The 12,885-nt window shown below is 39.0% G+C and overlaps 1 protein-coding gene across 1 annotated transcript in view; it reads right to left on the bottom strand.

The window, feature by feature from the left end:
- The window catches only part of LOC133420696 (zeta-sarcoglycan-like), a 109,203-nt gene that overhangs the window by 72,051 nt on the left and 24,267 nt on the right, over positions 1–12,885 (bottom strand). The window contains exon 2 of the mRNA XM_061710458.1: positions 8,092–8,286. Coding sequence (XP_061566442.1) covers positions 8,092–8,286 — 195 coding nt within the window. The remainder of the gene's footprint in view (positions 1–8,091; positions 8,287–12,885) is intronic.

The following is a 12,885-nucleotide window of genomic DNA, read 5'->3' as shown; positions in this document are numbered from 1 at the left end:
TGTGGCCTGGCACTGACAGGCTGCTTTCACAGGGAGGCAACTGAGGAGAAACAGTCTGACACTGAAGCTGTTAATGTGATGAGAGGATTTATGGAAATTACGCATAATATAATCAGATGTATCATCATTCAGATAGCTTTTAGTACTGGTGTGAAAACGATTGTGATGATTATTATTACTGATGATTGTTGTAGCTCTACAGGAATTTCAGAGCACGAGTCAAGAACTGATTACAGCAAAATGTCCAAAGTGTTGGTAATGTGAAAGTATTAAAAAAATCCAAAGCAGGGGCTACACTGTAACTACAGGCCAAGCCAGCGGGCCCCCTTGAGAATGTAATATAATATCATTAAAAAAAAAAAAAAAAAAAAGGTTTTACAGAGCAGAGACGTTAATTTGCTCAAGTTCAAGCCATTAAAGTAGTCGATAAATTCATTCAAAAATGTCTTCAGCGGTGGAGCCTGCTCTTCCATCAAGTTTAGAGAACCTGCCATTTTCCTTCTTGTCCCTGAATGTAAGCAAGGGCTGCCTTACAAACCAAACGGATGTTTTTTATGCCAGACAATTGGTCCTTCAAATTAACAAAAGCGCAAATGTATCTGAGTGCCTTAAAAGCAACTGCAGCTCCTTTCCAGTAAGCACGTTCAGCAATTACATGCGCAGTAATGCACAAATATGAGGTCTCTCCTTTTGTGCTTGAAGCTCCGTGGAGGGACTTTTTTCTAAATCTACATTTGTATTTTTGGAAAGAAAAACAAAAATTGCTAAACGGGTGTGTAAAACGCTGAATATGTGATCATTCCACTTGACAACATGTTATTACCTCCCTGCCACTTTTTCAATCGGGAGGGAGAGATGGCTGTAGTTTTTGTAAAAATGACATTTATGCTCATTTATGAGCTCCAGCTCACACAAGATGTCTCAGGTGCATGAACCAAGTAAACAGTAGGAAGCGCTGCACACAAGAACCTGCATTTCTAACTAGGGTTTGCAGGATAATTACAACTAGTGCTGTCAAGCAATAAAAAAAAATTGAGAGATTAATTAATTAAGATCTGTAATTAATTAATTTAATGAATCTCTTTTTTAATCTCACCTAAAAATTGGAGATAAAAGCCCTCAACTCGAGGGAATTTCCTATGAATTCATTACATTATTGTGGCAGATCAAAAGATTGATATATAGCAACAAAAAAAGTGGCTTTATAAAGTAATTTATTTGTTTTTTTAACAGACTTGAACAGATGCAGTCCGAGCCATTTACATCCACTTGGCAAGAACATTCGCCATCTTCTTATATATCCTTTATTTAACCAGGTAAAAAAAAAAAAAAAAAAAAAACTAATTGAGATTAAAACCTCTTTTTCAAGAGTGACCTGGCCAAAATGGCAGCATAAAAAGAATACAACAATACATACAAACACAGACAGTCAGTCACACATTCCGGGGAAACAATAGTAAAACAATGGTAAAATTTACACAACGGGGCAGTCACAAGAAACGAGAGAGCTAATTTCTCTGTCTTTTAAAATGGATTTGAATCTTCTTCTCGTCGCAGACGTGCGCATGCGTGGTGCTCGCCTCCAGTCTAGTCTGGGGAACATCGTTGCTATGGCAACATGGTTGCTGCTAACATTAGCTGTGGCTGCGCTCGCGACCGGGTGCTTTGTGTTTATGTGACTAAAGTTGAGCTGCTTCAGTGGTGAGCAAAGTCCTTTCCACAAAGACATATATCACTCTACCTTTATCAAAGGTGCCGTCGGGGCATTTTAGAAATGTAAATTCCCCCTTTACTGGAGGGAAAGCCAATCAATGTCCACTTCAAGGTGGGACTGATCGTTGTTTTCCACCCACAACTCAAGCACAAGAAGCCCTCAGCACGAACAGATTTCATAATAAAGTAAAGTTAGAGATAGGAATGGGCGATATTTTACCCTTCACGATATACCGTCAAAAAAATTCCCCACGGTAAGAATTTGTCATCTTGCGGTAAAAACGATAAATTCCCATTGATGACGTTTTTGTGTAAAGCTGATTTATGGTTCTGTGTTAAATCCACGCACAACGTACGTGAAGGAAGGAAGGAAGGAAGGAAGGAAGGAAGGAAGGAAGGAAGGAAGGAAGGAAGGAAGGAAGGAAGGAAGGAAGGAAGGAAGGAAGGAAGGAAGGAAGGAAAGGGGAGAAGGAAGGAAGGAAGGAAGGAAGGAAGGAAGGAAGGAAGGAAGGAAAGGGAGAAAACAAGGAAAGGAGGAAGGAAGGAAGGAAGGAAGGAAGGAAGGAAGGAAGGAAGGAAGGAAGGAAGAAAGAAAGAAAGAAAGAAAGAAAGAAAGAAAGAAAGAAAGAAAGAAAGAAAGAAAGAAAGAAAGAAAGAAAGAAAGAAAGAAAGAAAGAAAGAAAGAAAGAAAGAAAGAAAGAAAGAAAGAAAGAAAGAAAGAAAGAAAGAAAGAAAGAAAGAAAGAAAGAAAGAAAGAAAGAAAGAAAGAAAGAAAGAAAGAAAGAAAAATTCCCGTTGATACGTTTTTGTGTAACAAACATGGCGGATCTGAGAGCGAGATAGATTTATAGAAGAAAAGGTGGAGTTGAATTGGTATTTTTTTTATCGTTATCGGGATAAATGCCAGAAATTATCGTGATACATTTTTTAGTCCATACCGCCCATCCCTAGTTAGAGATTAAAAAATAGATTAAGCGATTAAAAAACATAACGCTCTAAATATGCCTGTAATTAATTAATCGAGATTAATGCGCTGATTTGAAACCCCTACATCAAGATTTTAACTACAGGTGGCATTTATATAAACTCTGTGCACGCTTTAAGGAGTGAGATGTCGAGGTAATGTGGACACGTTTGTCCGTGAGTGTATTTGTGAGGGGGAGAGAGTGAGAGATAAAGAGAGATTTATGGTGAGGGATGGGGTCAGTTGAACTGAAGTGGTGCATGCAGCTCTGCGCTGGTGTAATTCACGGTTTTGGATAGTAAAAATTAACACATTTGTGGGCTGCCATTTACATATTTGGGTGGCCTTTACTGTACCTGGGAACTCTGCCCAAGTCTTAACATCGTTGGGAATTCCTGATACGTAACGGCAAAGTGAATACACAACAACAAATCACCATAACGGACTATTTTTCACCCAACATCAAGTCAGGAAATGATTTTTGGTAGCTGACAACTCGACTGAAACTGCTCAAAATTATGTCTGAGCAGAACACAATGAGCAAAGTGCAGTGTGAACACAGCTTTGTGAGATATGCATGGTGAGACTGGCCCTGGGGGTGTGTGTTGAAAGAGCTCATAGAGCTGGCAGCACAAATGAATGGAGGTAGTGGAAAACAGAGGCAGAGCGGGGAGAGCTCCATCATATATGAGAACTGGGACGAGAGCCAGACAGCAGAACAAAATCAAAGGCGAGCAGGCGGAGGGTGGAGCAGAGTGGAGGTCTTTGTATGTCAGTAGGCAGATGTTATAGTCACTATGCTGAAGTTGAGGTGATGATGTGGATGTGAAACGTCCTGAGGGAGGAGGAGGAAACAGGGGGGCGTTACAACAACCTAGTTGTACTGTTGCTGAGGAACCTGGATGAAAACTCTGAGCCTCGGGGTTATTCAGGTTGAAAACTGTTGGAGAGCCATTTTTTACAATATCAAGTTTTTTAAAGAGAGGGAACAGCAGGCACCCAAGTACAACGCTCTTGCTTAGGTTTAGCTTTAACAAGCAGCCAAAAGTTTAGTGCCAGTTTGTGTCCACAACGAGCCTCGTAAAGCTACTCTGATCAGTCTGGATCTCGTGCTGCGAGTGAGTATGGTGAGTGAGTGTGGTGCAGATACAGCAGAGAGATGCGTGTTGAATAGAGAGAAGAGATTCGGAAAAATGGTTCCACCTCAGAACATTTCATGAAAATTTCACGAAGAACCAGAATCGTGCACCTCTAACCTCATCAATTCTGCTATTGATGGCGGCGGGTGCTGAAAATGTACGTAGCAAATCAACAATGGGAGTTAAAACCTAAGATACAACACTCAGAGTATAAATGGGGAAACTGGTGTAACCTGCAAAGTAGAGATGGGCGGTATGGACTAAAAAAGTGTATCACGATCATTTCTGGCATTTATCCCGATAACAATAAAAATGACGATAAAAAAAATACCAATTCAACTCCACCTTTTCAACTATAAATCTATCTCCCTCTCAGATCCACCATGTTTGTTACACAAAAACGTCATCAACGGGAATTTATCCTTCTTTCTTTCTTTCTTTCTTTCTTTCTTGCTCATTTCCTTCCTTCCTTCCTTTTTCCCTTCCTTCCTTCTTTCCTCCTGCTCTCTCCTTCCTTCTCCCCTTTCATTCCTTCCTTCCTTCCTTCCTTCCTTCCCTCCTTCCTTCCTTCCTCCTGCTCTCTCCTTCCTTCTTCCCTTCCTCTTTTCTCCCTTCCTTCCTCCTTTCCTTGTTTTCTCCCTTCCTTCTCCCCTTCCTTCCTTCCTTCCTTCCTTCCTTCCTTCCTTCCTTCCTTCCTTCCTTCCTTCCTTCCTTCTTTTTTCCCTTCCTTCCTTCTTTCCTCCTGCTCTCTCCTTCCTTCTTCCCTTCCTCTTTTCTCCCTCCCTTCCTCCTTTCCTTGTTTTCTCCCTTCCTTCCTCCCTTTCCTTCCTTCCTTCCTTCCTTCCTTCCTTCCTTCCTTCCTTCCTTCCTTCCTTCCTTCCTTCCTTCCTTCCTTCCTTCCTCCTGCTCTCTCCTTCCTTCTTCCCTTCCTCTTTTCTCCCTTCCTTCCTCCTTTCCTTGTTTTCTCCCTTCCTTCCTCCCTTTCCTTCCTTCCTTCCTTCCTTCCTTCCTTCCTTCCTTCCTTCCTTCCTTCCTTCCTTCCTTCCTTCCTTCCTTCCTTCCTTCCTTCCTTCCTTCCTTCCTTCCTTCCTTCCTTCCTCCTGCTCTCTCCTTCCTTCTTCCCTTCCTCTTTTCTCCCTTCCTTCCTCCTTTCCTTGTTTTCTCCCTTCCTTCCTTCCTTCCTTCCTTCCTTCCTTCCTTCACGTACGTTGTGTGTGGATTTAACGCAGAACCATAAATCAGCTTTACACAAAAACGTCATCAACAGGAATTTATCGTTTTTATCGCGAGATGACAAATTCTTACCGTGGGGAATTTTTTTGACGGTATATCGTGAACGGTAAAATATCGCCCATTCCTACTGCAAAGGCGTTACATTTCCTGTCGGCGGTGCTCTAGTTGGAATTTCAGATAATGAAGCAGTTTTTTTAAGTTAAAAAAACCTGTGTCGACATACTCGTTTCCTTATTGATAAGAAATACAATAAAGAAGCCGTTAAAATCAAATCAATTCTGACACATAAATGACATCTGATATTCAGATAGTGGACATTGGAGCTATTTCTCCAAGTGCAATGACTTCTGACATTAATAATGGATACACTAGTAACGTACGAACCAAGAGCTCCAAAAAGACAAATATGTGTTTAGGAAATGTGAGATTTTAGCCGTCTCTATAACTTCTGTTTATAATCCCAGGACATGTGCCACCTGCTCTGGTGTAAAAGGAATAAATTGGAACAAGTTGGACTCCCCGCCCCCCCCCCAACGGAGCTTGTCTAGTCCTGAGAGATTTGGAGCGGCGAAGTGCATTTTCTGAAGCAACATCAACAACACTGATAAGGTCTTTTACTCATGACACAGACTGATGGGAGGCGAAGGACTGGAATGATAGCAATCGTAAGAAACGTCTCAGCCAGAGAGAGGGGATTGCTGCCAACGGGAGATTGTTGACAATTGTCGAGATTTACACATTTCTGTATCAGCGGCTCCGGCTGCCAAGTCTTTTCTAATTCTTTAAAAAAAAAAAAGCAAAGACGAGACAAAGCTCATGACATAATAGCCATTGTGGCCTTTCATGAATGTGTTTCTTAGCTCAGTCTAAGCACTTTTCTTCATCCAAAATCTTTTCTTCACTTAACACCTCGTATTGACTTCCATTGTTGAGTCAAATGATAAAGGGTGTGACAGCACTGTTTTTTTTTATATTTCAAATACAGTTCTGATTGACTTCGACGTTTACCACCGGGTTCCGCTTAGTTCATTTTTATTCAAAAATTATTCCCCGTTCAATCCTAAAAAACTCATCGCAAGAATAAGTGACAATATAACCTCCTTTAAAAACACAACCCTAACAAACATCAGGGCAGATTGGGAGAATGAATTAGGGGAGGACTTGCAGGAGGACATTTGGGAAAGCGCTCTATTAAGAGTTAATGACAGCACCTCCTGTGCCAAGTTAAACATAATACAGTTCAAGATCCTACATCGCATGCATTTTTTCAAAGCAAGATTGGCTAAAATATATCCTAACACAGATGCGAGTTGTGACAGGTGTCAAAACACGCACATGTTCTGGTCGTGTCCTGCCCTGGTAAATTACTGGTCCACCATTTTTAAAACATTATCAGAAGCTCTGAATGTTGATCTTCAACCCGATGCTGCTATGGCCATATTCGGTACCACAGGTATTAGATATACAACATTAAAGAAAAGCTATAAAAATATTATTGCATTTCATTACATTTCATTTTTATTTATTCCAATAATGGAAATATGCAAAGAAAAGAAACAAGCAAGTAAAATAACACACACTCAAAAGCATATTCCATAACCAGAAAGGAGCAGGAAGAAGAACATCTTATTCTACCTGCCCCTCCCTCAAAACAAAATTGAACAATAATAACAGATGGTCTGCACAATTACTTAGTTAATATCACAAGAAAAGAAAAACAAGAAAATAAATTGTCTGTCTCCATACGCATATATTATATATTTAGACTATTTCAACCATAAATTGCTATTTTTTTCTCTTTAATTTATATTTAAACTGAAATATGTTTATACAGCCCTTTAAATCATAATTTAATGAATTCCATAACTTAATTCCAACAATTGAAGTACTCATCTGCTTTAAGGTTGTTCGGGCAAATACATGTTTCAAATTAAATTTTCTCTGACTATCTTCGTTATTAAAAGTTTTCTGGTAATAATTTACATTTAGCTGTGTACATGATTGTGAGTGTCTGTAACAACGCTGCTTGCAAGAAGAAGAATATTACTGTACTGGAAGTCAAAAAATCCACACAAAGTGTCTCTACGGTTTAGCGATCTGACACATTTCATACAGTTGGAGAAGATCAAAATTATTCTCAGGGGGTCCAAAGACAAATTTTTCTGTGTCTGGGATCCGGTGTTACTGTACATCAGCAAACTTAGAACTGTGCCCACTTAGATATTGCATAGCAGCCACCTGTATGTGTGTGTATATGTGCTTTAGGGCTGGGCGATATATCGAGATTTTAATATATATCGATATATTTTCAAACGCGATATGGTACGAGACAATATCGTTTATATCGATTAAAAAAATAAATAAAAAAATGTTTTTTATGATTTTGATATAGCTTATTTTGTGACAAATTGACTTGAATGTTTTATTTGAGATTTGCACAAATGTTTTGTTATTTGCACAACTGTCAACCTCAGTGGAAAAGTCTGCCTGTTACTGTCTACATTGTATTAATTGCACAGTGTATTTTAATTTAATTGTTATGCAGGAAAGGGATATTTGTTTTATTTTATTCAAAAAGCCTTTTTATTCTATATATGCAGGCAGTTTATTTTTATTTCATTTGTTTTATACATTTTGATATTGTGCAGACCTCTGTTAATAAAGGAACCTGTGTGACATTTGGCACGAGGCTTTGTATTAAAAGTGACTGTTTTTTTAAGGGTTTGTCACAGAAAAAAATGAAGCTAACAGAGATGCTATGCTATAATGCTTTGGGGGAAACCCCAATTATGGCACAGAAAAAATATCGATATATATCGAGTATCGCCATTCAGCTAGAAAATATCGAGATATGACTTTTGATCCATATCGCCCAGCCCTAATGGGAGGGCAGGGGTGTTTAAAATATAAAAATGAGCATTGTGATCCTTTTTGTATCAGTATCCATGTGCTGTGCTATTAATGCTCAATAAATAAAATCATCAAAAAAAAAAAATCCACCAAAAACAGACAAGTACGTCCTCACATACATGCTGAACTCACCACTGAAAAATTCATGACCTTCAGGATCCAGACGGTGAGGGCCAGGTTGACTATGATGATGACCAGCAGCAGCAGCAGCAGGAAATAGAGGCATCGTTTCCTCCAGCCGTAGAGACCCACGTGGTACACGGCGCCGCAGCCCGGCCGCTGGACGTGCAGGGAGTGTGACGCGAGAACAAACTGATCCTGGGTGATCTGGAAAACAAGACACGCAGAGCAACCTTTATGTTGGCCCGGCGTCGAGGATAAATTCACTCCTCACATTGGCAATCACATGTTGTAAGGGGTTATTACCCTGCAAGCACACATCAAAATGACTGCGCCGAGGCATTGCCGGGCTATTTCCAAGGCAGCGCCTCGACGATAAAAACAACAGGTAGAGGAGGGACTTGATTGACAGCTAGGGTGATACTATAACCTGAACTGAATGGAGGAAGAAGGTAATCATTTTGAGCTATAATACAATAAGAACTGTTTAAACTCTTGCAAAAAATGATATATGGGGAAAAAGGTATTTGTATTTTTCGCTTTTAAAAATAGTTTGCCGAAACATTGTAAACTGCTGTTTAGCAATCAGAGCAGGATCAATGTCCTCTATCACGCTCTACGCTTCTGTTTTATTAAAAGTTTGGTCCGAGAAAGTGGGATGACTTGTCAGGATTTATAGATAAAAAATGAAAATTAAATAACACGCACGTCTTTCAATTCAATAAACGAGATTCTGCAGATGAACTTTTCAAAGCGATTAATTCAAATTAGTCTGGCAAACAAGATCTTTGACCTTTCTGACGGTATGCATGGTCTCTACAAAGAAAAGTTATTTGTATGGATTTAATAACGTGTCACAAGATTGTTTTGGGTGGTAATTGGTTGTTGACTTTTTGTCATCCCAGAGCTTAAAAAAACCGAAAAAAGGACAGTGAGTGACAGCTCCCTGCAGCGGAGCTGCTTTACCTCTCTGCTCAGACTGAAATAATGCCACTCACCATCAATCTTTCGCAGGAAAATATTTCATGTGCACTAAGCTGTCTTTATGGAGCTGAAGAAGTAAAACTCAAGGAGACAGTTGACAAGGGCAATAAGTCCATGACTGGGGTAGAAATGTAAAAGCCACCACACGCAACAGTGCCCATTACGGACGCATTAGAGGCTGTTTTTATCCAATCAACATGAGTTGAAACAAGATCAAACTTTAGAATTGGAGAAGTCAAAAGGTAAATTTAGTGGCAGTAAAATGCTCTAGTGGGGTAAGTGCTGCCAGTAAGGGCTCTGATTTGGGCTGACAGAGATTGATATCCATTAGGGGAGGTTGCCCAGGTGAAGGTGAGCGCGTGTTGTTCTCCATTAGATCGTGACTTGGAGTTGCAGGGTGAAGGCTGGCTGGGCTCTAAACTGTTCCACCATAAATAAATAAATAGATAAACTGTTCCAGTGAGCTGTTATGATAAATTTATACCATGCTGGCCATCACAGCCTTTTTAATAGGTTATTATTAAGAGACAACATCTGCACCTTCTTAAACCAGGCACACATTATTATGCTGGGCTTGGTATGAAGCCTGCTGTTTTATTTAAGGTTGAGTCAGCATTTTCCTGTTATAATAGTTTTTTTTACATTCTGATAATAAATAATTAAATACCAGTTCTGAGGTTAACACATGAAAACATCTGTCACCTGTAAAAAAAAAACAAAAAAAAACATGCCCAGATATTTTTCGCAAGCAACAGGAATCCCCCTTTGGCCAATCCAACGTAGGCCTGTGTTGAAAAAAATCGATTTTCCAATTCTAAATCGATTCTCATATTAATTCCTAAAAATCGATTCTTATGTCTAAAGATCGATTTTTTTTTTTTTTTTTTTTTTTTCATCATTTTCGTCCAGGTGAACTTTAATCCCAGTAGTCGGACACACAGTTTGTCATGACACTTCTGAAAAATGCCAGGTGTTTCATGGCAATATGTGTGCGTGGTGACAGAATAAATTAGATAAGCTAAAATGATTTGTTTACTGCATGAACTGTAGCAATTTCTTTCTTTTTTGCACTTTAAATGGATATTGAAAGGCCTGTTTGAGTTATTTATTTCTTAGTTATTTCACAATAATTATTGTGAATTTATTATTTCACTAGTTACAGTCATATAATTCAGGCAACAGCTCAAAAAACATTTTAAATAACACTAAGCCAAATCAATATTGAATCGGATCGAATCGAATTATGATAATCGATTCTGAATATGAAGAATCGGAATCCAATCGATTCTTGACATTTGAATCGATACCCAGCCCTAATCAAACGCACTTTCTGCTTGTTTTTGAGGGAATTACATGCTCTCATCTCATGCACACTCAGTGCGATTATGCATGACGTTATATTTCTTAATTTTAATCAATATGATACAATTCCAATATCCATAATTCAAAACTCCATGAAAACCAAAGACAAAATGTCATGAATGCCCACAAAGGACAATTGTCGCCTCAAAACTCAGTGTTCACTTTTTAGTTAAATTCACAACAGAAAAAACATATAACCCTCTTACACCAGGCTTAATATTATTGAATAATTCAACTGCTAAAAAAAAAAATTTTCTTAGCAAGGACAAATATGAGAAGTGCAAAAAAAAAAGAAAAAAAGCTCAAAAAGGCAAGTGGCACCCTTGACAGACTTTGGGGCCTCCAGGTTCTGGTAATAAAGACATGCTGGTCTATGTTATCTGGCTTTAAAGTCACCAGAACCAGAACGAAAAACCCTCTCGGTGACGAGTGAAGGGAGTGAAGGAGAACGACAGCGGACATTGTGGAGAGTTTCATCGAGGCTTGGAGGGCAGTTTCGGAGATATTTGAACTTCAGTCCCAGAAAAAACATACCAAGCGTGTGTTTTTGGTCTCACAATTTTCTCTGCTCTCTGTATCGCTCGCGGCAAAGTCCTGCCTCCATGTGTGCTCTCACACAGACACGAGTGTGCACAGGCGAGCAAACTCCCACTGGCAAACAGAGAGAGCGCGTCGGAAAATATGTTGCATCAACCACATGAAAAGCACACAAAAACGTGCGTTTTTTAAAAAACTTTTTTTTTTTTTTTAAATCATAGCGACTGCTGTTGTTGGGAGAAACAGGCCGGCAGGCAGGTATAAAATGCCACGATTCCTTTAAGAGTTTGTGTCGGCGTCCTCAGGATTTCCTCGATGGATACAATTATTTGGACGGGTAATTGCCCTTTCTAACGATTTGTTCCTTTTATCTTTCAGATGAAGTATAAGAGCTCTGCTCGTCCTTGGCTGCGGTTGACATATCTACATTACTGTTACCCCTCCATCTGCTATCTACACTAACGTAGGTCACACTAGCCGTTCCTCAGTATGTGTACCCGTCTGTATTTGTAAAACGTCATCGGTCACAGCCAAAGGACTGCTCAAATTCAAAATTCTGTATCTTGCCAAGTACAGATGAAATCCCGGGATGTGTCCTTGTCCATTTTATTGAGGACGCATCCAGCAGAGATCTATGTTGGGTTGAGATGCCAAAAAAAATATCCCAGAATGCATTTTGTGCCAACAGACAGAAGTAACAACGGAGGAAAGAGAAAAAGAGAAAGTGGTACCTTTTGTTGTTGTGTAACCAAATGTAGTTGTAGATGTTTTCACGTGAGAATATAGTTATTCTAACTTCGAATGAATGAATGAATGAATGAATGAATGAAGTTTATTCAGTCATGACAACACCAAAAAACATTGTGCACAGCATTAACATTTCACACAGAACCAATAATCATGTGTTGAACAATGACTGAAAAGGCATAGGCTGAAGCAAACTGCTTATAAAAGCCTGTCCTATTGTACCAACTTTCTTTTTTAGCTACCGACCTCCAGAAAAGCAAAAAGAGAATAGAAAAGCAAAGAAACAACAGAAAAGCAAAGAAACATTAACAGATAGTCAATCGCACTTATAAGCTTCAAAAATAGCTTTACAAACCATTTTCTTAAAAACCAAAAGAGAATGACATGTTTTTAAATTCATGTTGGCATCATTCCAGAATTTAACTCCAGTAATGGAGACACGTCTCCTTTTCATATCTTTTTTAGCTTTTTATACAGTAAAATTGCAGACACCTCTAAGATTGTACAAGTCTCCTAATTGGAAAAAACCTCTGTATTGAGTCAGGGAGCATTTTTGATTTTGCTCTGAACATAATTTGCATGATTTTATAATAAAACAAATCATAAAATGTAATAACATGAGAATTTAGAAAAAGTAGCTCTGTGTGAGCGAATAGTAATCAGCCTTATTGATGATACGTATGGCTCGTTTTGTGCTTTGTACTGTGGTTAAGTTACTAAAATAGAGCCTATTTGAACACAGCTGAAATACAAAAGCATACAATCCATTTATAATAATAATTTAAAAGAAAACTGCACATAAAGTAACATCTATTATCAAGTTTGCCAGAGGGGTCCATCCATTCTGAGTCATACTCATGTTTCGAGAGCCCGATAAAAAACTGCAAGCGTAACTTGCCAAGTATGAACTACTCAGTACACAAGTGCAAACTTGTCGTACTTTGAACTCCGATACTGCATCATTCCCTTGACCAGTGCTAGATAGCTGCTAGTATGTGTTTGCCCTCTAGACGCATGGATTTAGATGAAGGATCGAAACACGGAGATGAGAATTTCGGTTTTGTGCACTTTGAAATTTCATCTAGGTCTTGCAAATTTTCCAGACATCACTAACTTCACCTTTCAAGCCCTACGTTTTTTCAAGATCCCCAGCTTCCAAATGAGCTACTATTAATT

This window comes from Cololabis saira, chromosome 20, assembly GCF_033807715.1.
Source record: "Cololabis saira isolate AMF1-May2022 chromosome 20, fColSai1.1, whole genome shotgun sequence".
NCBI classification, from domain to species: domain Eukaryota; kingdom Metazoa; phylum Chordata; class Actinopteri; order Beloniformes; family Belonidae; genus Cololabis; species Cololabis saira.
The sequence above is the reverse complement of the archived record's forward strand: the minus strand, read 5'-3'. Positions and strand labels throughout refer to the sequence as shown.